The sequence below is a fragment of the Varanus komodoensis genome, unplaced genomic scaffold (genome assembly GCF_004798865.1).
Source record: "Varanus komodoensis strain SLA01 unplaced genomic scaffold, ASM479886v1 scaffold79, whole genome shotgun sequence".
NCBI lineage: Eukaryota > Metazoa > Chordata > Lepidosauria > Squamata > Varanidae > Varanus > Varanus komodoensis.
Window position 1 is genome coordinate 2,345,499 of NW_025336467.1, and position 25,597 is coordinate 2,371,095.

General features: G+C 46.6%; 1 protein-coding gene across 1 annotated transcript in view; it reads left to right on the plus strand.

Moving 5' to 3' along the window:
- LOC123035364 (nuclear receptor ROR-beta-like) overlaps window positions 1–17,095 on the plus strand; it is a 31,115-nt gene extending 14,020 nt beyond the window's left edge. The window contains exons 2-10 of the mRNA XM_044453440.1: window positions 6,211–6,296; window positions 7,717–7,858; window positions 8,498–8,911; window positions 9,706–9,827; window positions 10,116–10,248; window positions 11,709–11,816; window positions 13,430–13,540; window positions 14,869–14,981; window positions 16,934–17,095. Of these exons, the coding sequence (XP_044309375.1) occupies window positions 6,211–6,296; window positions 7,717–7,858; window positions 8,498–8,911; window positions 9,706–9,827; window positions 10,116–10,248; window positions 11,709–11,816; window positions 13,430–13,540; window positions 14,869–14,981; window positions 16,934–17,095 (1,391 nt within the window). The remainder of the gene's footprint in view (window positions 1–6,210; window positions 6,297–7,716; window positions 7,859–8,497; window positions 8,912–9,705; window positions 9,828–10,115; window positions 10,249–11,708; window positions 11,817–13,429; window positions 13,541–14,868; window positions 14,982–16,933) is intronic.
- Window positions 17,096–25,597: the final 8,502 nt, after the last annotated feature.

Consider the following 25,597-nt stretch of genomic DNA (forward strand, 5'->3'; position numbering starts at 1 on the left):
AAGGTCAGTGACGTGTTTAGCAGATGGTGGTTATGTAACCTAGGAATGGTTTCACCCCGCCAGCTGTGCCAGCAACAACAACAACAGCACCCGTACGCACACTGGGCTTTGGGGGAGCGGTTGTGCGAGGGGGGTTGTGGAGTGGGACGGTGTGCTGAGGGTGCCCCGGGGGGTCATTGCACAGCTTCGGCCGTGCTCCCCACCCCACGGTCCATGGCTGCAAGCCGGGCTTTTCCATCTCCTGTGGAAGAAGGAAGAGAGCGAAGCGGGCGAGGCTGGAGGAAGGAATTGTGCAGTGGCTTAGCATCGAGACATCCAGAAAGCCTTCATGTGCTTAAAAAAGGATTGTGCCAAAGGGCCGACAAAGGCAGGGGACCTGTTGGAGTACAACCATGCCGGCTGGGGCTGGTGGGAGTTGAGTCCAACACCATCCAGCAAGCCGTGGGCCCCTGCCACTGACTGAAGTTGGCTTCCTCTTGAGTCAGTCACATTCTGGCTAACCTTCCTCACAGGGTTGTTGTGTGGATAAAGTAGAGAAAACCACATGGGCTGTCCTGAGACTGTAGAAGGAAAGGCAAGATATTAAGATAATTCTTTAAAAATAATTACTACATCAAAATATAAATATATCCAGTTACTAGAATGATAAGCTCTGAAAGATGTTGCTTTTTAGGAACCTAGGAAGTTCTGTTTTCCTGAGCCAAGCCTCTGTCATCTAAGCTACTGTTGCACACTCCAACGGGCCAAAATTCTCCGGGGTTTTATTTCAGAGTCTTTCTCAGCTCCACTTGGAGATGCTAGGAATTGAACTGGGCACTCCTGTGTACAAAGAAGGGGCTCCCACCTTGAGCTCCACAGCCCCTGTGCAGTAGAAAAGGGTTCTAGCTGAGCTGTTCATCCCATTAATTTAATGGGGCCTCCATGCTTAGGAGAAGTATATCTGAAGATACCAGCTGCACTGTGAAGGGCTATGATGCTTCTTGCCAGCTGTTGGGCCTTCTCATGCAGCCATCCCTCAAGCTGCTGTCACAATCCTAGCGCTGAACGGGGTCCTTTGTCAACCGAGTCCATGGTATCATTGCTTAGGGCAGGTGTATAAACATACTGATAAATAAAGAACCCAAATAGATTTGATTTATAGGAACACTTGGAATGTTTGAAATCAGATTTGTAGTAATAGGTTTGTTGGCCCAGGTTGGGTCAAGGGTCTGGGAAGCTTTTGGGTTGGTCTGTTTGGGCATATTTGTGTGGGAAGACTAGACTTCATGGTGTATGTGAAACACAGACCAAGAAATGCTGCTCTTTCTACCAGTTGTATTTCTCAGTTGCAGTTTGGCCCCAGAACCCTGAAAACATGAACAGGGACATGTCCCCACAAGGAGGAAGGTTCAAATTACTGAGTGGAGTGTTTGTTGCTACCTCAGTGCTGCTACCTGTAAAATGGGCTCAATGCTTTTCAACTGCCTATGAAAGTCCCGGTGGATGTGAGACACAGTGAGCTGTTGGGAATATCTTAAGACTCTGAAAGTTGTCATCACAGAGAAGGTTTCTTGGTGGAGGAGGAAGAAAAAGCAATTAAAAATCTCTCCACTTCCTTCTTGGAATGAATCACTCGTATTTTACAAGACACGCCTCAGTGGAAAGTATTTCTTGCAATGCTGAGGCAACAAGCCTTTTTAGGCGGTTGTTTTTTAAAATGGCATATGATGTGGCATCAGAAAAGCCTTCCCAGACGTGTTCAATTTTGAAAGGAGACGGAACTCTGCGTATGCTCAGGAGCCCATTGTGGTGGTACTAAGTTTTGAAGCAAAACCAGGGATTTGGAAAATACAGAGGGCTCCAGTGCTCTTTCTACTTTCCTTCCTCTGGAGTATTTTTATATGGCTTATGCAGCAAAATCACCAATGTAACAGCCACTCAAAATCAATAATACAGCTCTAAAAGCCAAGTTATTATCCATGCCGGCAAGTTCATTATCCATACATCTTTCAAGAAGGGTTTGAAGCTCACTGCTAGTCAGACAATTTATGGGAGTGCTCCACAGGCTGGGCACCACCACTAAGAAAACTCTGCTTATGCATTGCTACCTGGCCGTACCGTTTGGTCGTGGGACCACAGAGATGTCAAGGGACAACTGGGTGTATGGAAAGGAAAGCTTTTGGCAATGTGTTCTGATGACAAGTTATTCAGATTTTTATGTGCCAGCAACAGAACCTTGAACTTTGCTTGGTAGCTCTCCCTTAACGGCCCCAGTCTGTGATTTGGTGCCTTAACACCTTGCTCTGGATTCAAATCCTGCCTCAGGTCACCGAGTTAAGTGACCACACCTTCCTCCCCACATCCTTACTGATATCTGCTCCCAAGAACACGAGAACCCCGTCCCTGTACCAGGCCAAGGAGACATCACTCTGTTTCCAGGACTGGCCTGCAAACTGTCTCCAGGAGCCCTCCTTTGCTTTTTGTCTCCAGTGGCTGGAATTCAGAGGCAGAGTGCTTCTGAATAGAGAAGCTCTATTTAGCTAACATGATTCATGACAATGGAAAGATGGAACAGGTATAACCCCTGTTTTCCTGCTGCTTAAATTAATGGTTCTGGCTGCCTCCTGCTGCACTAAGTTCCTTACGTTAATTACAGATGCATCATTGTGTAATCCAACTTCCTCTTGTCTATCCTGACCCTCTGCTAATCTGCTACTTCATACTGATGCAGGTATGAAGAAATCGAGAAGGGAAAATTCTCAATTTGAACACCATGGATAATTTCATAAATCTCTTTTATACCTCCTCAATTAGTGGCAGCATTTTTTCTAAACTGAAGAGCACCATTCTAAACAGAATGATGATTCTATTTCTGCAACACAAGTAGCAAGAGACAAGGTCTCTGGCCCTAGGTGCTTACATATCACAACTACCTAGACCTCCTTTCTTCAGTCCTCCTGTCTGTGAATGTCGCAGATCCCCCTTTCAAAAGTAATAAACTGCTTAGGGAGTCTTTTCCTCTGGCAAATCTGGAATCCTTTCCACCTGGAAGGGTTGTGAGCCTTCAAAATTTGGAGCCAGACATCTCCAGCATTGGATTTCCCTAGAAGAATGGCAATTGAATGAAAAGCAGCAGAATATCACAGAAGCTTCCGGGGAGAGCCCCAAACTGTAAGGAGTCCCAGTCAAGGAATTATTTGTGTATTGCATCAACTGGAATCCCCAACAGGGAAAGACAACAGATGCGGGAACCTCTCAGTTCACCCCAGTCGTGTTTGCAGGTTGGCCGGGAGCTGCCAGTCCACCTGTCACACCTGACAAGGAACTCGAGGTGGTGAGCAGACTAAACGAGCAAAATTTAAACCAAGCTTAAAGGGCCTAAATAAGAAGCAACATGCATAAGAAGTAAAACAGTTATCAACCCACAACTACAAGATATGTTTAACCAATTCCTTAAGCGCTCTGTTATTTTCTTTACGTGCATGGGGATCATACCGGTCATGCATAATTTTATTTGTGCACCGCCCAAAACTGATGTCAATGACGTTTGAGATCTGTTTTGCATCTAGCAGTATCTAATTAAGTTTGCAACCATATGCAAATTTGCAAGGGAGTCAGTCCCACTGGAAACAGCAGGGCTTACTTCAGAGTAAACACATAGCAGGGTGTGCTGCAAGTCTGTTATACTTATTTGTGATGTCAACAAACTCTTGCCCCACCCACCAAATTGTTTTGCATAGTATCCAACCTGAGTATCAGCTCTGCAAAACTCAAATGTCTGTGATGTTTTAGTTTATCCTAATGAAAGTAATGATATACTGGGATTTTTGAAGGGGGTTTTTTGAGGGGAGGTGTTTTTCATTGGCTGAAATACCATATTGCCCCAAGACTCAAGAACAGAGGGGTCTGAAAACATCTCTGAAATCAGATAAGATTCAAATCTTATTTCTAAAACATGATTTGTACTTATTTCTGAAGATCTGGATTTGTAAAAATCATTAGTTTGGGGTTTCACACATTCTAAGCATGCCTGCCTCCAATTGCCACCTTCAAGGAAGGCTCAGATGGCAGCAACAAGGAGAAGGACCTGTTTGGTGGTGGCCCCCATTACCCTCTGAAGCCTGCCTGGCGCAAACCACTATCTTTTCAGCGCTAGGTAAAAAGCACCCTTTACTGCAAGTTCAAGTAACTTTTGGGGCATCTTAAGCAGGTTTTAAGATTTTCTTCAATTATCTCATATATATGGTTTTGCACTTTGTGTTGTAAACTTCATAATGATGTTTCAATATAGAAACATAGAAACAGAGCGAGTCAGAAGGGGTCTCCCGGGCCATCTAGTCTGACCTCCGGCACCAGCTGGCTCCGCTCACAACATGCCCACCATGTGGACGTCCAGCCTATCCTTGAGCACCCGCACCGATGGGGCCTCAACCCCCTCCCGTGGAAGCCCATTCCACACCCTCGGGGTCCCGACTGTCAGGAAGTGCTTCCTGGCATCCAAATGGAACCTTGGCTCCATTGGAGCGCATTCTGCCTTCCTCTGCAGGGGCGAACAGGTCTCTCCCCACCTCCGTGTGACACCCCCTCGCACACCTGCATGTCGCCAACAGATCCCCTCTGAGTCTCCTCTTCTGCAGGCTGAAGAGGCCCAGTTCCCTCAGTCTCGCCTCATACGGCATCCCCTGCAAACTGGCCACCAGCCTTGTGGCCCTTCGCTGCACTGACTCTAACCTGGCTATATCCTTTCTGTAATGAGGGGCCCAAAACTGAGCACAATACTCCAGTTGTGGGTGCACCAGAGCTGTATAGAGTGACAGTAATACCTCTCTTGATCTAGAAGCCACACTTCTGGCTGTGCAACCAAGGGTGGCGTTCGCCCTCTTGACCACCGCATCACACGGCTGGCTCATGTTCAGCCTGCAGTCAGTCAGCACCCCGAGGTCCCTTTCGCAAGTGCTGCTCTCCAGCCACTTGTCCCCTAACCTGTACTTATGGCACTCATTCCTATGCCCCAAGTACAAGGCCTTGCAGTTATCCTCACTGAATGCCATCCTGACAGAGCCCTGGGGGCCCCGCTTGTCACTGGCCACCATCCTGATGATTCCCCGCTAATGGTTACCCTCTGCTTTCAGTCAGTCAACCCTGCCCTAATCCACTTTGGTGTATCCCAAAACTCCTGTTTCTCCACCAGGATATCATGGGGCACTTTGTCAAAGGCCTTGCTGGAATCCAGGTATACCACATCCACTGCATCCCCTCCATCCAGCCACCTCGAAACCTTGACATAGAATCCCACAAGGTTTGTCTGGCAGGACCTGTTCTTGCGGAAAATATGCCTTGATGTGGTGCATTGTCATTGTATTTTAATGTGCTGTTGTGAACTGCCTAAACAGATTCAGCTGTTGAGTGACATGGAAAAAAATGAGAGAGAGAGAGGGGACCATGTCTGTTGCTCTCGCTCTACATGAGGTCAGCTGTTTTTCTCTCTCTCTGCCAGTATCTTCTTTTGGCATGGAAAATACAAGGAGAGCAAATACAGAGACTCTTAGAGTGCAAGGGTCCAGATAAATAACTGGTTGAAAGCTTGTTTTTTGCCAGCTTTCAGTAGCCCGTGCTGGAGTCTGGGCCATGATCCTGTTTCTAGATTCTTCTTAGCCAAGCTGCCCAAATGTTTACGTCTCCCTAACCTGTTGTGCATTTTATTTTTAAAAATTGCATTTCTGTGACATAATTCTATTTCTGTCATGTACATGACTGCCCTCTCCAGGGAGCTGGTGGCACTGCAAGTTGAAAGATAATACCAAGAGTGGTTGCCAGCTTTTCCAGCTGGCTGCAGTGCTTTTAACCCAGCTCAGCTTGCGGGGCTTAGCTGCCCATCCTTTAAAAGCCTCATTTCCTGATTTCTTCGGTGAAGCCACTGTCAATTGCACAAGGGCAGTCTTCGGTGCCTCTTTCTCTTCAGATCGCTTCTCCGAATTCACTTATTTCCACGACTCTTGCAGTTTTAACCCTTTCTTTCTCACCTCCTTCTTGGACGTCTGTAAGATCTCTGGGGCAGGGATCCCTCCTTTGCAGACAGCATTAATGCCACTAAAACATATCTGTTTAATTTTGGGTACTTGGCACTGCAGAATCAATAAATTCCTAACTTCTAAAAGAGGCGTGGCTGAAAGGCCATTTACCATTTGGACTATCTTCTTTTCCCCTCCCCACCTGTGTTTCTCTTTGCAGCACAAATTGAGGTCATCCCCTGCAAGATATGTGGAGACAAATCTTCTGGGATCCACTATGGTGTCATCACCTGCGAGGGATGCAAGGTGAGTTAGGGCCAAGGGCCCTTGTATGGAGGGAGGGTGTAAGAGTGGACCCTCAGGATGGGTTTCTCAGCTGACTTACTGCAAACAAAACCAAGGAGAGTTAAAGCTGAAGAACCTGCATTTTGCCAGTTTAGCCTTTGGTCTGTTTAGCCAAGAGGGTTGACCCTGCAAAAGCCCGGAGATTTCTTGCAAGATATCCCAGCTCTACCTGAAGTTATGTGGATCCGGGCCAGCATGTTAGCCTCACTGAGTTCAGTGGTTTCCTCTCAGGTGACCTGTTCTCAGGTAGCCTCTGAATAAACATGTGTGAGATTGAATTGCAAAACTCTTCCTCTTCAGGAATGCCTGCCAAGGCACCTTCCCTTCAAGCCAGGATTCCGAACTTCAGCTGGGGAGACAAACCAGCCCATTGGTGAGACCAGTGTGGCGTAGTGGTTAAGAGCGTGGGACTGGGACTCAGGCGATCTGGGTTCGAGTCCCCACTCAGCCATGGAGCCCACTGGGTGACTTTGGGCCAGTCACAGACTCTCAGCCCAGCCTACCTCACAGGGATGTTGTTGTGGGGATAAGATGCAGGAGGAGAATGATGTCAGCTGCCTTGAGCCCTTTGTAGGAAAAAGGCAGGATATAAATCTGAAAATAAATAAATAAAATAAATAAGTAAAAATAAATTGTGGTCCCAAATTGACACCCCTTCCCCTCACTGGCCTCACTGCCCCAAATGCAAAGCATGGGGTGGTTTTACAGCTGGTGTGCCATTTTCCCCATTCTTAAAACATCATAATGCACTTCTGAGGGCTTTGTGACTGGCAGGAAAAAAATACAGTAAAATAGATAGATAGTTCTGTTACTTGGGTCCCAGTATTTCCCCTTTGCTTCTGTCTGTTGCTGGAACCTGGCCCCTGATACAGAAGTTGGACACTAGGGCTTTGCTCCCCCTCTTCCGAGGAAAGTACCCAAAGAGTCCAGAGCCTTTTGGATCTGGAGTACCTGCTTCTCAGTTGTGGCCACTGCTCCAGTTTTAGTGTCATCTACAAATTTGATCAGAGACTGTTCACCCCTTCTTCCATGTCATTGATGAAAAGATTAAGCAGGATCGGCCCCAGGACAGAGCCCTGGGGGACCCTGCTTGTCACTGGCTGCCATCCCGATGATTCCCCACTAATGGCTACCCTCTGCTTTCGGTCAGTCAGCCATGCCCTAATCCACCGGACGGTGCTTTGGTGTATCCCAACACTCCCCAGTTTCTCCACCAGCATATCCATACCTGCAGCATTTCGGACTGCAGTGGTGTGATCCAGGCATGGTTTTAGTGTGCGCTTTACCCCATGTGCCAGCCATCTATCCATCCTCCACCTTGTCTTCTTACGGCTCTCAAGAAACACCTCACTCTCCTCCTGTTCTTGTCCGTTCCGCACAGGGTTTCTTCCGCAGGAGCCAGCAAAGCAGTACCGCCTACTCTTGTTCAAGGCAAAAGAACTGCGTCATTGACCGCAACAACCGGAACCGATGTCAATATTGCCGCTTGCAGAAGTGTTTGGCCTTGGGCATGTCCCGCGATGGTGGGTTTCGGCTTTGACCTAGCCGGTGGGGCCAGCTGAAGGGTTAGGACTGTTCAGGAAGAGGGGAAGGCAGCACAGACGCACCTGTCCGTGCGGGTTGAGCCACAAAGCACATGTGGCTGGACTGACTGGGTTCGCATGACATGGTCACCAACCATGGTTTATAACCCATGGCTTGGTGCAACTCTTTAAACTTCCATCAAGCCAAAAATGAAAAGCTTCCCCTGGCCAGAACAGCAAATAAGGTTGCCCCTCCAGTCACTAGTTCTTTAGCTGGGTTCCCTATGCTCTTGCTTGCGTTAGAAACTTAGAAACAGAGCGAGTCAGAAGGAGCCTCCTGGGCCATCTAGTCTGACCCCCGGCTCTAGCTGGCTCTGCTCACGACATGCCCACCATGTGCATGTCCAGCCCTCACCATTGGGCTTCCACACCTCCCATGGAAGTCATGTTGGATGGCTTCTTCCTGGCATTGCCAGGTGCCTGGGCCAAGGTGCCAGCAGGCCGCCTCTCAGAGTCTGATAGAGATCTCGAATGGGGTCTTGAAGAACTGGCTTTTTCTTCAAGCCCATCAGGGGAAGGCCTGTTTGGATGTGGCCACCTTCTAATACCTGGTCCCCTGCTGTCCCTCCACCCTCGCAGCCGTCAAGTTTGGCCGCATGTCCAAGAAGCAACGGGACAGCCTCTACGCTGAGGTGCAGAAGCACCAGAAAATGCAGGATCAGATCAGCCAAGCCAAGGGTGACCTGGAGATGTCGTCCAGGGTACACACCACCAGCGTGAGCAGTGGCCTGTCCGACCTGGACGATATTTCTGTGCTGTCAGATGGGTTGCTCTTCGACCTCCCTTTGACCCCGGATGGAGACAGCACTGGCTATAACCTGGACCTGCTGACCTCTACGCAGCCGTCGCCAGACCCATCCAGTATGGACAACAGCGACTCCATGCATGCCAAGCCAGACGCCCTCTGCGAGTTGGCGCTTGAACCGAGCCCCTTCTCCCACAGCCCTCTCAGTAGCATCCAGCTGGCCTCAGATATATCAGTGATGGATCTTGGTTAGTACCTTGGTGGCTCATGGCAGCCAGATCCTGTTCAGCTGCAAAGGTGCTCAGGGATTCATTAATCCCTGTTACAGATGGGGTTAGCTTCTGTTCCTGTTTCATGAGGACAAATCATACCCAGGTAGCATTCTCTCATGTTTCTAGTCCCTGTTGTTTTTGTCTCGGGGGTTTGCATCGGTTTCTTGGCCTTTTAATAATTTTCCGATGAGCCAATGACTCTGTGGCACATGCTTTACATGTACCCCGTTTCTCCAAAAATATGACCTAACCAGAAAATAAGCCCTAGCACGATTTTTCAGGATGCTCATAATATCAGTCCTACCCCCAAAAAAGCCCCATTTAAGATCGTCAGCCAAACAGAAGCTTTTTGCACATCCATTGCAAGACAGTGCAGGGTTTGGAGAGTTAAGATGATGTTCCAGATGAAAATGGCATGACTATTTGAATAAATGTAGACTTTTGTACATGAATAAATGTAGAATTTTGTATGTGAAAAAATAACGCATCACCTGAAAATAAGCCATAATGCATTTTTTGGAGCAAAAATTAATATAAGACCCGGTTTTGAGGGCAATACGGAGAAGGTCCCAAATTTAGCCCCTGTAGGCAAAGATCAGGTAACAGGTCAGGATTCCTGGCCTGACAAGCCTCCAGATTCTTTGCAGGGCTGAAATTTAATTGCATCTTGTTTTCTGGGGAAACGCTGATGGAGCTTCAGTCCTGTGATGTAGCTTCCTGGGTGTCACTGGGGAAAACCTCCTTACCGCTGCATGTTTTTGTGTTGTCAGAATTCATGATCCAGAATGTGGTCAAATCACACATGGACACATTGCAGTACACCAGCGAGGAACTGAAAGAGCTCACCTTGACATTTTACTCACAGGAGAGGATCAAGAACATGCAAAACAAGGTAGGTTTCCTTCTCCTGTAGTCAGTTCAGGACTGCTTGGATAGGTCGAACTGAAGATCTTGCCCTTCAAAATGCTCGCCTAGGATGGGTGTGATGGAGAAAGAGGGCATGTTTGTCCACAGCAGAGGTAGACTTCCTCTGCCCATGGAGGCTCATTCATCCAGGATCAGAATCATAACATGCAGGGGGGGCCTTGTTGGTCGTGTGTGGCAGGGTGAAGGCAAAGGTAAATATTTGCAGGCATCCAAGCTGTGGGCTGACCCCTTTCCCTGGTTCTGTTCCTGACAGAGCTGCGAGGCCATGTGGCAGGAATGTGCCCAGCAGATTTCGAACGCTATCCATTATGTCGTGGAGTTTGCCAAACGCATCGACGGCTTCATGGAGCTATGTCAGAACGACCAAATCATTCTCCTCAAAGCAGGTGAGGGGCTTTAGACAACCGTTCTCCTGCTGTGGGTTTTAAGAAGGAAACAACATCTTGGGAAAGGGGTTCAGCCCTGACATTTATTCCATGGTCAGCTTATGAAAGACCCTTCATGAAAACTTGGGGATCGTGCTGAGCTCAGGCCCTGGAATTAGGCGGTTGATTGTCGCATCCTCTGGGGTGGCAGTTTGCTTCATTCTCTGGCTAGCAAAGAATCTGGCTCAGACGTCTCTTGCAATCATCTGCCCGAGGCCAGATTTCCCCCTGCCTCATGGAAGGTGCCCCTCATTTACCTGATTGCACCTGCTGCGTGAATGCACACCTTCTCAGCTGAGCATTTGTCCATGTAAAGATGAACGACAAATCAAAGGTCCATATGTGAATTTACCTGCTGCTCCTGTTGCATCGGAGCAACTCATCTTTGAGGAAAGTTCACAGTGGGGTGCTTAGAAAGAGTTGTGCTCGCCTCTTGCCCATGGGAGAGGAGTACAGAATTACACCTGGGGTGGAGGAGGAGGAGAGGGCACCTTTTCGATCCTGCTCCCTTAAGACTGGGGCCCTTCCCATGCGACTGATGAGAGAAGAGATTCAGGACCAGTCGGAGGAAGGACTTTGCGCACACCACAGAATTCAATATGGCATTTCCTTCCCCAGAGGATGTGGTCAGTGCTGCAATCTGGACAAATGGCTGGAGGAGGAGTTTTGGTGCTCCTAGTCCTCAAGATTTAAGCTGCCTCCAGGATCAGAGGGCTGTGTACCCCAGTTGCTGGGGAACATGGCAGGAGCGTGCTGATGCACTCATGTTCTAGCTAGGGGCACCCCATGGGCAGCTGGCTGGGTACTTGTCCAAATGTGGGTCTCGCTGGGCCTTGGGTCTGATCCAGTAAAGCTCATCTTATTTTTTTTACGTCATTTCACTTCATTTCAGTTGTTGTTGGGTCTGTGACTGTTCAATAAAAATGAATGGATTGATTTCAATTTACCTTTACCTGCCCCATGGATCTTTGGGCAGTATATGAATTCAATTTTAAAATACGTAATAGACAGTATATGAAAACTCAGAATAAGTACTACAAAACACAATGAGTCAAAATGAAAAATGCAACAATATCAAATGATGTAAAATGTCAAGATGTAAATATTATTTATTGAAACAAATAATAATGTAAAATACACCTCTAATCCCTTCTTTCTCCTTTTCTTTCCATTTTTTATTTTATTTTATTCCACCTCTTCCTTTCTTTGTGGGTTCAATTCTTAACATTTCCCTTCTCGTATCATTTAACGATACTTAACGATGATGTATAACAATGTGGTTGTTTGAACCACGGATTTGGTTGGATGGGTTCTGTTCTCCTTTTTCCTTTCCGTTCCGCCAAATGCTCCGGATCATGGAAACTTTCCTTCATCCCTCCTCCTCCTCCTCCTCCCTCCTCTGGTATCTCTGTGCATATTAGGTTGTCTTGAGGTTCTCCTCATTCGAATGATTCAGGCCTTCAACCCTTTGAACAACGCAGTACTCTTTGCTGGGAAATACAGTGGGACACAGATGTTCAAGCCACTCGGTAAGAACGGACGGCCAACTCTCGGAAGACCGACTCTCAGGGCTCAGAACACACGACAGTCCATCCTTAGCAGCGGAAGGAAGGTTGTCGTTGGCCTATGCGTGACACATGGGTAAACACGGCCTAGCTGCCCTGGCGACCCATGGTTGGTTATGCATGGATAACCCACACTTCAGAACCCAGTTACAAACCACGGCACAACATGGTTGGTGAGCAGGAATGGGTTCTTTGTAGGTAGCTCTTGAGTGTGGGTGATCATTTCTGACCACAGTGGTGATGATTAACGACCTTGCTGGTTTAGTTGCATGCCTGACCCAAAACAGAAAGGATTCACGGCCATGGGAGTGGGGCGGGGCGGGGGGGGGGAGTTCTCAGTGCCGCAGTTTCTTTATACCAGAGCTGCAGTTTCAAGTCTATGGGCCAACTCCTGCCTGGCTCAGGTCTGAATCCAGCTGTCTGGCATTCCAGCTATTTGGTACTCTCCCAGGGTTTGCATGTTTTATTTATTTATTACTTAAGTATTTATTGACTGGGGATGCCGGTGGCGCAGTGGTTTAAACTGCTGGACTGGTTGATCAAAAGGTCGCCGGTTCAAATCTGCACAACGGGGCGAGTTCCCGTTGCTCCGTCCCAGCTCCTGCCAACCTTGCAGTTCGAAAGCATGCAAATGCGAGGAGATAAAGAGGTGCCACTTCAGTGGGCAGGTAACAGCACTCCGTGCACCTCGGTGTTCAGTCATGCGGCCACATGACCCCGGAGACCGTCTGCGGACAAGCGCCGGCTCCCTCAGGCTGGAAATGGAGATGAGGCATGACTGGACTTCACATCAAGGGGAAACCTTTACCTTTATTTATTGATTAGATTTTGATCCTTCTTTTTTCTCACAAACTCAAAGCGGCTTACATCATTCTTCTCTTGCTCTCCATCTTCTCTCCACAACACCAACCCTGTGAGGTAGGCTGGGCTGAGAGTTTGTGACTGGACCAAAGTCACCCAGGTGGCTCCATTTGAGGCCCACTTGTTGTGGCGGGGAGATTGAGAGCAGGAGAGTGTTCTAAGTGGTCCTGAGTGCTTTGAAAGGGAAAAAGGCAACGTTAGAACACGCAGTCACCCCCGCTGATTTTCATGGCGGATTCTGGCAATATTGTTCTGTTCCACTTTATATCCTCTTCACTTCTTTGCCTAAGGAGGAAAAGAGGGACTAGCTGCATAACCCTTTTGATGAGTAGCTGAGACACCCCAAATTATTTTTATTATTTATTTTTATTATTTATTTATTAAAACATTTTTATGCTGCCCCATTCGCCAAAGCCTTGGGGCGGCTCACAACATAAGTTAAAATACAAACATTTAACAATATAAAATAAGTCACCCTGGCCAGGCAAATTAGGTGTCATACAGAAATATCCGTGTGGTAGAAAGACCCCCGTCCTGAGGAGTCAAGGCGGTGTTCCCAAAGAGAACCCCCTGCCCCATTTGCACCTCCACACAGGATATATTTTCCATTTTGCTGCCTTCAGCTTTCCAAAAACATGTGGAACAAAGACTTGGGGTGCCACAGTGGCAAGGCCGCAATGATTCGCCCCACCCAGCAAAGTTTACTCTTTCCTTAGGCTGCGACGACCTCATCAACGCCATCTTTGAACTGGGAAGGAGCCTCTGCCAGCTGCACCTCTCAGAAGCGGAGGTGGCACTCTTCACGGCTGCAGTCCTCTTCTCGCCAGGTGCGTGGCTCGCCCGAGCACCGGTATGGCTGCCAGGTGCCGTGGGTTGTGTTTTCTTGCCCTCTGTTGCAAGATACGCTGGCAGCCCAGGAACAACGATGACTGGTCCATCTCGTGTCTTCTCCAGGGGTGGGCGAATACACCTGGGGGCTGGTGGAGGGCTCCCCCACACCCCACCCTCCTTAGCGATGCTCCATTTCAATTTTGAAGATTTCCAAGACTCCTCATTGACAGAAACAAATTTGCACAATCTTTTGTGAATTCACACTTCCAAAAATTCACAAATCCCCTAAATTATGCAAATCGCTCCAAATCCACATATTCATGGCTTAGCCTATAGAGGAAATGCACATTTTAGCAAGGTTTTTTTTTTAAACCTACATTTCCATCCAAATACAGAAAATATGTATTTTAAAAGAATTCATCTGCAGATTTGTACAACCTGGAAAAAAACTAATCTGCTGCAGAGACCAAGTCATATTCATACAAATCCAAACTCATTTGGGCTGTTGCAGATTTGTTCATCATCCCTAAAACTAAATTAAAATCATCAATGTTTCCAAAAGCCCTAGGAGAATAGAAAGGTCTTCACTTGGTGGAAAAAGACCATCATGTGATGCAGGGGGTTCCATCTGGGTTCAGAGGGAGATGAGAGAGGAAATAGGGTCATCCTACTGACAAACTAATTAATTTTTCCTCTACCCTCCCCATCTCTTTTCCTTGTATGCCATGTATTTTTTTCTTTACTGTAAGCCAGTGGGACTGCCTTTATTATTTTTAACGGACCTCATGTAAGCCTGGTTGCCTGAAGCATGCAATAAAATGCTTTAACTTTATTTATTTATTTATTTATTTATTTGGAACACTTATATGCCGCCCCATTCGCAAGAGCCTTGGGGTGGCTTCCAATACTAATAAATAACTATACAAATACATAAAAATACATAAAAACTGGAGACATCCCAGCATAAATATAAAATCAATAAATAAATTCAACAATTAAAATAACGTTTAAATAAAAAGGTCTTGGCCTGGTGCCAAAAAAACAAATAACGACGGCACCAGGTGGACCTCTTGGGGGAGCACATTCCATAAGTGGGGCGCCACCGCAGAGAAGGCCCTCTTCTGGGTACTCACCCTCCTAATAAATGCTTTGACCCAGCTAGACAATCAGAGCAACTTCTTGTTCGAGCCCACCTTTCTTAGCTCCTTTCCTGGGAGTCACCATCCCTGCCAGACACAGAAAATCACTGCTTGAACTGCAAAGAAATGACGCCAGTTTTGCAATTCCCAGCGATGCTGACTGATCACTTCTCTCTGTTTCTCAGATCGCCCCTGTCTTTTTGAGCCAAAGAGGGTCCAGAAACTCCAGGACAAAATCTACTTGTCTCTGCAGCACGAAACCCAGAAGAAAAATGTCCATGATGACAGATTATCCAAGGTAACAATAAAAATTAAGAAAAGAGAATGCAGAGAGAGAGGGAGGGAGGGAGACTGATTGATTTAGAAGGTGGGAATTCCCTATAGGCAGAGAAGGAAGGTGCGGTGCCCACTCACCTGGGTAGGGATGAGGCAAGGGTGACATAGTGGTTAAGAATGTGGGGCAGGGACCCAGGCGATCCGGGTTCAAGTCCCTACTTGGCCATTAAGCTTCGTAGGTGACTTTAGGCCAGCCACTCCCTCTCAGCTTAACCTACCCTGCAGTGTTGTTGTTGCGAGATTAAAATGAAGCTGCCTGGGATGTGTTGGGCTTCTCAGAAAAGGGGAAAAATGGGAGAATATAAATGCAATGAAATAATAATGGGGACCCAATTTTCAGGGGCTCTGGCCCCCAGGACAAAAACTATGCACAGATGTTATTTTCACTGTTCTGCTGTTTTTATTGTATTTTTGCATTGTATTGTAGTGTATTTTTGCATTGTGCAAGCTGCTCTTGTGGGGAAGGCTTGCCCTGAAAGGCTGCGCAGAAATATTTTGTGCACAATAATTCTTTAGCACATGACTGGTGGACACTCCTACCAAGTATGCCTACCTGTGCATTTTTAGTGATCTTTATTTAATCATACAAACCCAAGGAGCACAGCTGGATCTGTTGCTGCTTTTGTAGGAATATGTGCAGGGAGAGAGGTGTATATGGGGGGACAGGTTGAGGAGGTTATCATGCCCAGACTGATAGGTGTCAGAGCTAGCTGGCTCCTTGTATTTCCCATCTTTCATTATGTACCAGGGAATGGTCTCTGACCCATGCGTTTCTATTAACAGACATCACATGTCACAAAATGACAAAGTTGGGCCTGGAAATTCAGCTTTCAGACCTGGGCTTGCTGGCTTGCTTTAAAAAAAACTTATAAAAGCAAGTTTCTAGACCTTAAGATCATCTTGAAGATGTACTGCAAATCCCAAGCTTTCTCAAAGCAGTTGTGGTGGAGAAAACTAATCCAGCCTTCTCCAACCTGATCCCTTCTTGGAAAGTTGGACTGCAACCTCCATCAGCCTCAGCCAGCATAACTGTAGTCCAGCACATCTGAAGGGTACACCTAATCAGGAAAGTCTGTACTATTTATTTCTCATATTTATATCCTACCTTTCCCCCATAGTGGGGCTCAAGGTGGTGACATGCAGTTCCAACGGGGTCTCCCCTCCAAGCTCAGACCAGTCTCGGACTTGCTTAGCTTCCACATGGTGCATGCGCCTTCAGACCATGCTCTGAGCTAGAGCAGTAGACATTTTAAACCAATTTAGACAAATTTCACCATCTGATAGGGAGCTTTCCCGCATGAAGGCATTTATCTTGCACCCCTGATTTTCATGCTCATAGTAATTTGTGGGGCCTTCACCTGAAATCTCCACGGTCTCCCTCGTGCTTCGCAGCCATTTTTGGGGGGTCTTTTTGGATGAGGAACGTCCAGCCTTGCTTTCTGATCTTGCCAAAAGATCCTATGTGAAGGGTTTGTTTTTGCAAGCAGGGGTATCACACCGAAAGGACAATGCCACATGGTCCTGGGAACACCAACAAAGGGGAAAAGGTATAAACCCCAAGAGTAAAGGGGCTTTCTCCTAATCCAACAAATAAACCAGAAGCCAAAGCCCTGGCAACGTGGCACGGTAAACATTTCCAGCAGCATTTTCCTCCTTCCGGTTCCAGTTCTTGTCTTGTCTTCCGTGTGCTGTTGTTCCCACGGGGTTGAATTGCTCCCCGTTTCCAGATGCATTCCTGACCAGAAAAGGGCTCCATTTCTAGGAAAGCTCCTCTTGAGGAGAACTACAGGGAAAGGGATGATGTCATGTTTGCTTGCTTTTTCTCAGCAGCAGCGGCATAAATCCAGCTCCACCTCTAAGCAGTTGAAACTTCCTTCTGCTCCGTTTTCTAAACTGGTCTTCTTTTCTCTCTAGATCATTTCCAAACTCCCCTTGATGAAGACAATCTGCAAACTTCACTTGGACAAACTGGAATTTTTCCGCCTCATCTATCCGGAGACCGCCACAAACTTTCCACCCCTTTACAAAGAGGTCTTCAGCTCTGAGCTGTACTGCAGTGGAGCTTGGGAGAGTTAAGAGCCGTTGGTGGCATAGATCTGCAGAGTAACCAAAACTCTGGAGGCTAGCAGAAGGTGGTGGGGGGGGGGGAGAATCAAAAGTACGCAACCCCCCACCCACAGGTTTATTGTAAATCAAGTGACCAACAATCAGGTCACGGTTGGGGTATCTTTCTCCTCACCGTGGTTTGCTATTGAATGTAGATGCACCTTTGAAGGACCCCCAACCCCCACCCCCTGGTGTTTGCCATACTGGCAAAATGAATGTGAATGCCTTTTACTAGAACAAATAGATAGGTAGCACTGTTGCATCACCTGCCTGCTTTGAGCAAACTTTTCCTCTCCGCTCGTCCCCCACAACACGGGAGCACATCCACAGAAACTCACAAGACCCGCATAATGCCTGCCCTCATGCTGCTCTGCATGCCCGCCTCCTTCGGTGGGTTTGCATATCCCTCTGTGCCGTGTTGTAACTTTTTCCTCATTTAAACAAGCCAGCTCTGACGTACAGGAAGCAGGCCAGGCAAGGCCTGGTCGACCTGAGGCTGGGAGCTCGAGCCGGGAGGTGTCTGTAGGGGAACGAACCCTGCCGGGGCCCACAGCAGACCGGAAGTGTGTGTTTTTTAAAATCTTTCAGGGGTGGCCTCTTGAAGATTTTGGAAATATAATTGGCAATTGACAATCCAGAGCAGAGGGGCTGGACCCCCCGATAGAAAGGAGAGAGTAGAAACTGAAGGGGACTTGAATTCAGAGGGCTAACTTGGCAGCAGAAAAGCATCGCTCGACGTCTGCAGTGGGGACCTCATGGCTGTTGTGAGACTACAATTCCCCTCATCCCCTAGCTGTGCCAGAGAGGGGGCTGTGATCCTGCAACATCTGGAGGGATGTGGATTCCCCAACTTTTGGTCCCTGATGGAGTAATTGAGCCGCTCCTCAGAAAAAAGACCAAATCCTACTTGCTCACACACAGAGTGCTGTCAGTTTTTAATTCAGGGCCAGAAGCTTAGATATTCAGGGAGCACCAGGCCCGGAAGCTCCTTCCTGCGGCTTTGTCCATGGTGTTTCGGTAACACTGAAAGGTCTGTGGTAGGGAAAGCGGAGCCTGCAGATTCCCGGTACACATGGGACACGAAACAAAGGACAGACACAAAGGTATGGAAATTCAGAACTGCCAGCTCTACCTGTATCACCCTCAATCCCCTCTTAAAATTACAACAGAGAAGAGGATTGTCAACTTTTTGCAAGGGAAAAGCAGGGCAAAATTAGAATGTGGGGGAATCTTGATACCTCTTCTGAGGTTCTAGGAGGCCCTAGACCATCATCGTCTCGACTGAAACAGAAGCAGTGCCATCTAAGTCATTTCGCACAGTCAGCCATTAAATCTACTCTCTTCCCACAGCAGAGCTGCTGGGGAGTGGTGGGTTATTGATTAGGCTAAATATTTGTGTTCAAATTCACTGGGGTTTTTAAAATTAAATCCCGATGTCAGCAGGACTTCATTCCTTCTGCAGATCTCGCACCCTTCCCACATTGCTTGGTTTGCGCAGTGGGATTGGGTGGGATCCCCTGGAAGCACTCTGTTTGTTCTCAGAGGCTATGAGCTCATGCTGGCATGTGTCAAAGGAGGACAGGAGTGTGGCCATGGGCACCCCCCCCCGCCAACCCTGACTGCAAAGCTCTCCAGAAGTTTCCAGAAGTCAGCTCTGCTGATTTTTCATCAAGACGGAGTTGGTGCCTTTAGAAAAGATCTGCCATCATTTTGCCGGGTCTTATTTTCCAGGCACTCCAGGCTGAGGGTCTGTGGAGGGAAAGAGTGATGTGAAGCTGATGAGCTGAGGGGATTTCTACTTAAAGGGAAATTTTTTGACACTCTATCCAGGAAAGCGTATTTATAATTTAATTCTTGAATGCTGACCAGATTTTTCAGATGGTGGGGAGAAATATTATAGCCCCATTTTTCTGCAGCTCATGAAGTTAAATGACCAGCATTCTCACCAAACCAAGACATAACATGGATGAGGTTGTAGGTGTTTTCTTTTTCCATCCCATCCACTCTAGGACCAGAGAAGCACCTTATGTCAGGACAGAAATTCTGCTACACATGTAAAATGCACTTTGCCCGCCTGAGCTTGGGTTCCCTAGATTCCAGTTTCGCCCCTCCTTTCGTGATAAATTGTTGTCTGCTTCCTGCAGGGCTTGGGCTATTGGGAAGTATGCAAATAAAATAAATACAGACAAATAAAAATTTTAAAAAATGGGAGGAAAAAAGCACCCAGGAGCAGAACTGAACAACTGCCAGCTTGAAGTTTTTTAAAGTCTGCATTTTGTGTTACAAAGGTACACAGGCTACCAACGAGGATGGCATTTGGGACTTTCTAATATTCTCCATGCTTCACACTGCTAACGTCACTCATGCACTTTTTCCTTCGATCCAAACGGCCCAGGGGCACGGATTTAAAAAAAATAATAATAGTTGCCACTTCTCAGCGTAACTACTGCATTGTGGCTGTCATAGTGGTGGTCCAAGTTGAGGGTCCCAGTGGAACCCCAACACCTTTCCCCATTTCTGATTCTTGGGTCCTTCCCTGGCTTTGTGGCATATTAGGGTCACATTTTATGGGTAACCCAAATGGTGTAGGAAAGTTAAACGTGTTTAACATTTGTCCTAGGAACTGTGGCTCTGGGACGTACCACTATTAGAAAGTTTTCTACACTGGCAGTTAGCCATACCTGACTTGACACACTCCAATTTTGCTGGATCACCACTATCAGAATTCTCACAGCCTGCACTGCTGTTTGTAATACGCCCTATAAAGTATCAGTGAGTCAAAAAGTACAGTCCAGTTCAGACCAGTAAAAGAGTGAGGAAGGCAGAATATTTACATCCCACAAATACAGCAACCCTGCATTTTGACATTCAGCTCTTAGAAAACAAAACCAACATGAGTTTCTAGTCCTCATGGTGGACAGGGATAGATTGAAAATACCCTGCACAGAAAGTAGACTGGGGTGATGTTGTCTGGAGGGATGACCTGAGGAGAAGAAGATGATTCACAAGGGATGCAGTTTATATATCTCTATACAAACGGAGACGTTTATCTATTTTTGTTAAGAAAGCTTTGATGTGTGTTTATCACTTCTAGAATCTTCACATGTGTTTGAAAAGAAAAAAAAAACTTGGTTGATGTATTTATTCCTGTGAATGTTGGTGTAAAACAGAAATCTATACAATTTCAGCCTGTTTTTCATGCTTTATGTTTGGGAAGAAAAAAGATACGGGGACAGCTTATTTGTTAAATGCTACACACGGTCTCACACGAGCACACACTTTAGTGGGCAGACAGCTGTTCCCAGAAAGAAATGCATTTTTAGATTTAGAATACTGAACTGCTTCTGTTCGCATTGAATGTCTTGTTGTGAAAAATTGTACTTTCTATTTTTTTAAAGAAAAAGGAAAAAAAGCCCTACATTTCGTATTAGAGACCCATCATGAAGTAAATGGGCAAATGTTTATTTAACGGGTTGGGGGAACAAGAATTTCCCCTTCCCATGAAATTTAAAGCAAATATAATGTATTCAAGACCTTTGGATAAAATTTATTCTATAGGTACAGCTGTATATTGCACAAGAACTTATGGGTCAAGCAAAATAAAGTATTTTACAGGGTGGAAAAAATTAACTCTGTGTCTTTTTCTTTTCACAGAATTATAGAATAGATGAGTTGGAAGGGGCCAGAAGGCCACTGGGTCCCAACCCCCCTGCTCAGTGCAGGGCTCCCAGTGCAAGTGAACCATCCGTCTTGGATGGTGTCGGGGAATTCAGATAAATCCTGGTAGAAAAAGGTTGCTTATATGTGCCTTTGTGTTAAAAAATACCTGCACCTCTTTCTCAGAAAGTATCGGAATTCCAAGCCAGGTTACTGTTTAGCATTGCCATTCCTTCAAGAGACTGGAACTCTTGCGCTCAGCTGAGGTACCTGCTACATTCAGCTGTTAAAGTTAACTGTATTTTGGCTTTTCTGCTATAACCTACTTGCCGCAGCAACCAAGCCTGACTAATTTTTGTACAGACTGGTAGCCAAGACCTGCATTTGCTGTGTTACTCTCCCGTAATCAAGTGCTATTGTATTAAGAATCCTCTGCAGATCTCTCACTTCTTTGTGTTCCCTTTCACCTGCCCTGCTGCTGGGTACACTGTGACTCAGAACCTATAAAGCACTCTGTATATGTTCTGGAAGCTCTACCTGGCAGCGCTGTTTGTAAGATTTGTCTCTGCAAAGGGTACCTGAAGATTTGATCTAATAAACTGTTGAGATTCGTAACAAAAAACGTCTCCCTGGTATGAATCCGAGCACACATTCTTGCGGCTGGTCGCTCGACGTGTCCCGACTGTGGCTATGGTGTTGTATCCTGAATGCTTGTAGTGTGGAAGAGCCCACCGCCTCCCCAGGTCTTTGGTTCCATTGTCATATTGCTCCAACAGCCATGAGAACTTTCCTACTATCTAGCCAGAATCTGGGTTCCGGCAACTTGAGCCCATTATTCCACGTCCTGCTCCCTGGAACGATGAACAGTTCTCATCCTTCCTCTTTGTGACAGTCCTTCAAGCACTTGTAGGGTGCTATCCAACCCCCCGCCCCCCCCCCACCACCACCCAGCCTTCTCTTCTTGAGGCTGGTATGCCCATTTCTCTCAATCTCTTCTCACAGGACTTTGCTTCCAGTCCCCAGATATATTTATTTATTTATTTATTTATTTATCGATTTATATCCTGCCTTTTTCCTACAAAGGGCTCAAGGCAGCTTACATCATTCTCCTCCATCATCTTATCCGCACAACAACAACCCTGTGTGGTAGGCTGGGCTGAGAGGCTGTGACTGGCCCAAAGGCACCCAGCAGGCTCCATGGCTGAGCAGGGACTAGAACCCAGATCTTCTGAGTCTCAGTCCAATGCTCTAAACCACTACACCACACTGGCTCTCCAGATCATCTTTATTCTGAACCTTTTCTATTTTCCGGAACCTTTCTCAAGCAGCTGTGCCCAGAACTGAACACACTGTATTGCCAATTGGTGGTTCTCCAGCTTTCGCCCTCTTCAAAGGAATGCTTTTTCAAAGACTGACTTACTGGGAGTGAAAGCTTTGAAAAAGCATTTCATAAACTGAATTTTGTCCTTCAGGAGAAAGAGGTTTGTTGCACTCACAAGCACTCAAAGAATAGTATGCTTCAGAGGTATAGAACTGCACAAAGGAAAGTACAGGTGGAAAGCACAAGAAAAGGAACATGGTTAAAGCTGAATGCACCAAATTATAATTCCTTGGATTTCAGGAGGTTTTGATGGAAACCAATTTGATCTTAGAAAAAAAGTTTGAAACTCTTGTGAGAGGTAGACACTGCCAGGAACAGCTGGAATCATAGGTGTGGTGACCAATCAAAAAGTCCATAATATACAACATGACTGAACTGGGAATTAACCCATGTCTAGGTGGAGCATTTGTGAACTTGGGGCCAAATCCTGCATGCCTTGTTGGCCAATTCCCAGAAGGCCATGCCCATTCCTCAGCCACTGGCCACCAAACAGTAGTGAGAAAGGCCTACAAAATGCAGTGGAATCTGCAGCTGGGAAAAGAGGTGCGCTGAACTGGGGAACTAGCAAAGGAACCCTAAGAGGGCTTGAGAAAGAGATTCCTCTTTAAAAGTCCTTGTGAAACACGAGGGGCATGTACCTATTCAACTTGGATCATTTTGGATCTAATGTACATTTTGCTCTGCTACATGCGTGTGCGCTTATGTATGATCTGAGAAATGTGTATGAAAAGGGTGCTTTAAGCAGCTGAACTGACTTGTCCCAGTCAGAGTAATGCATGTACCTTGTTTCTGTTCCAAATGCAGGAGGTGGACACAAGATTCTTAAAAGGACACAGTCATGGCATTGGAGCTTATCTCGTGGTCCATAAACACTCTGTAAACTCTAATTGGGAATGCATGCACTTCTAAACAACACAGAAGCTAGGCACAATGCTAAAGCTAGGAAGTAGGAGACTGAATTTATTTATTTAAAACTTTTATATGCCGTCCCTTAGGCATAGCGTCTCAGGATGGCTTACAGTAATTAAAATCAAGATACAATAAAACAATCCATACCAGTAAAAGTAAATTAAATAAAAAGTAACTGTTAAAACATTAAAATACTAATTTTAAAAATAACATTTAAATATTTAACTTGACGCCAAAAAGAATATAAACTCTGTGCCAGGCGCACCTCTCCAGGGAGCGCATGCCATAATCTGGGTGCCACCACAGACAAGGCCCTGCTCCAGGTAGTTGTTCTTTTTATCTCCTTAAAAGAGGGCTCCCGGAGCAGGGCCTCCCTCACTGATCTTAAGGGGCATGAGGGCAGATAAAGAAGGAGATGTTCCTTCAGGTAACCCAGTCCAAAGATGGTCAGGGCTTTTCAGGTGAAAAACAGCACCTTGAATTGGGCCAGGACCTGAACTGGGAGCCAGTGGAGCTGGTAGAGGACCAGCATTGTATGAGAATAATGGCCATTCCCCGTCAGCAGCCATTATATTTTGTACCAGTTGAAGTATCCATTTGAAGGACCATGTTCAAGGGCAGCCCCACATAGAGCGAGTTTCAGTAATCCAGCCCGGAGGTTACCAGAGCGTGTGTCGCTGTTGCTAGGCAGTGTTTGTCCAGGTAAGGACGCAGCTGGTGGACCAGCCGGAGCTGTAGGAAAGCACTCCTCGCCTCCGCTGCCACCTGGATTTCCAGTGACAGCTCCAGGTCGAGGGATCCTCCCACGCTGTGGATCCTGCCCTTTAGAGGGAGTGCAGCCCCGTCCAGGACTGGGCCAAAATCACCTACCTGAAAACCCGAACCACCCACCAAAAGGACCTCCATCACATCTGGATTGAGGCTCAGTTTATGGGCCCTCATCCAGCCCATCACCTCGGCCAGGCACTGGTTCAGTACAGCCACCGCCTCCCCTGGAGTGGATAATATAATATAAATGGAGTTTATATTCTGAAAGTATAATTTATATAATTATAAATTATAATTTATATAATATTATCTACTCCAGGTGAGGCAGTGGCTGTCCTGAACAGAGGTGATATATAAATAAACTCCATCACTTTATGCACAAGATGCATAGGTGCAGAATTTGGTTCTTTCATAATCTGTGCTGATTGCAAAGTGCAGTTGTGTAAAGCAGACTCTAATCAGCAGCACCTGATAAAACGCCAAGGGCACAGTCTTTAAAGACTTAAATTTTGCTCTGACTCTGGCAGGGTTTTTTTTTTTTGGTCTGTTTCTCCCTTGGAAGCAGCTCCCAGGCCCTGAAAACTCTCCTCCTGTCAGGTCCTAAATGGCCATTATATGCCTGTTCAGTGAGCCTTGGTCTGCATTTGTCCCTGTTCCCTGTAATTTGTTTTTATTTATTTATTTATTTATTTATTTATTAAAACATTTTTATGCCGCCCCATTCGCCGAAGCCTCGGGGCGGCTTACAACAATAAATAAAACCAATAAGTTAAAATATACATATAAAATAATCATAATAATTTAAAACACACATTATAAAATAAGCCGCCCTGGCCAGATAAAATTCAGTGGTATTAACATTTAAAATGCTGCTTAAATAAAAAGGTCTTCGCCTGGCGCCGGAAAACAAATAACGACGGCACCAGGCGGACCTCTCTGGGGAGCGCATCCCATAACTTAGGCGCCACCGCTGAGAAAGCCCTCCTCCGAGTAGCCACCCTCCTAATTTCTCTCACGGAGGGCTCCCGGAGAAGGGCCTCTCCCGCCGATCTCAGGGGGAGGCTGGGCATATATGGATGTAAGCGCTCCTTTTCTCTGCTTCTTTCCAGAAATTCTATTAATGCATGAATCTTGCTGCATGTGCTGAATGCAATTGCCTCTCCCACTATCACAGCATCGACCTGCCCCCTAATATTTTGGACTCCCAGCATTCCTTAGTACTCTAGCTGCTGGGGAGCATGGGTAGGAGAGTTCTGTTGCACCTTGTGAGTTTCCCATGTGGCGTAAACTGAGTCCTTTTATGTAGTTATATTTACACCCCGCTGTTTTTCCTGCAAGGAACTCAAGATGGCTAACATAATTCACCTCCTTTCCATTTTATCCTCACAACAACCCTGTGAGGTAGCTCAATTATGGTTCTTCAAACTCCACACGTCGGGGAAAGAGCTGGGCCCTCGTGAATGCAAAGCACAGGCAGAGTGAAATCGCTATACCCAAAATAAAAATGTATATTCTTTTTCCCTTGTCTCGAAAACAAGACAAAAAAATCATCCAACTTCATCCCGGAGTAACGACCCTGCGTGTGATTCTATTAGAAAGTTTGTGTTTCTTTCCGACAGATCTATGAATGCGTGGCCGAGAAGAACCCCGCGCTCACGTGACTGAAAAGCGGGTCTAGATCCGCCTGGTCGCGGTGTGTGCTGGGAGTCGTAGTTCTACGACCCGTTGCACCCTACCGAGAGCGGCTTCTGCGGAAC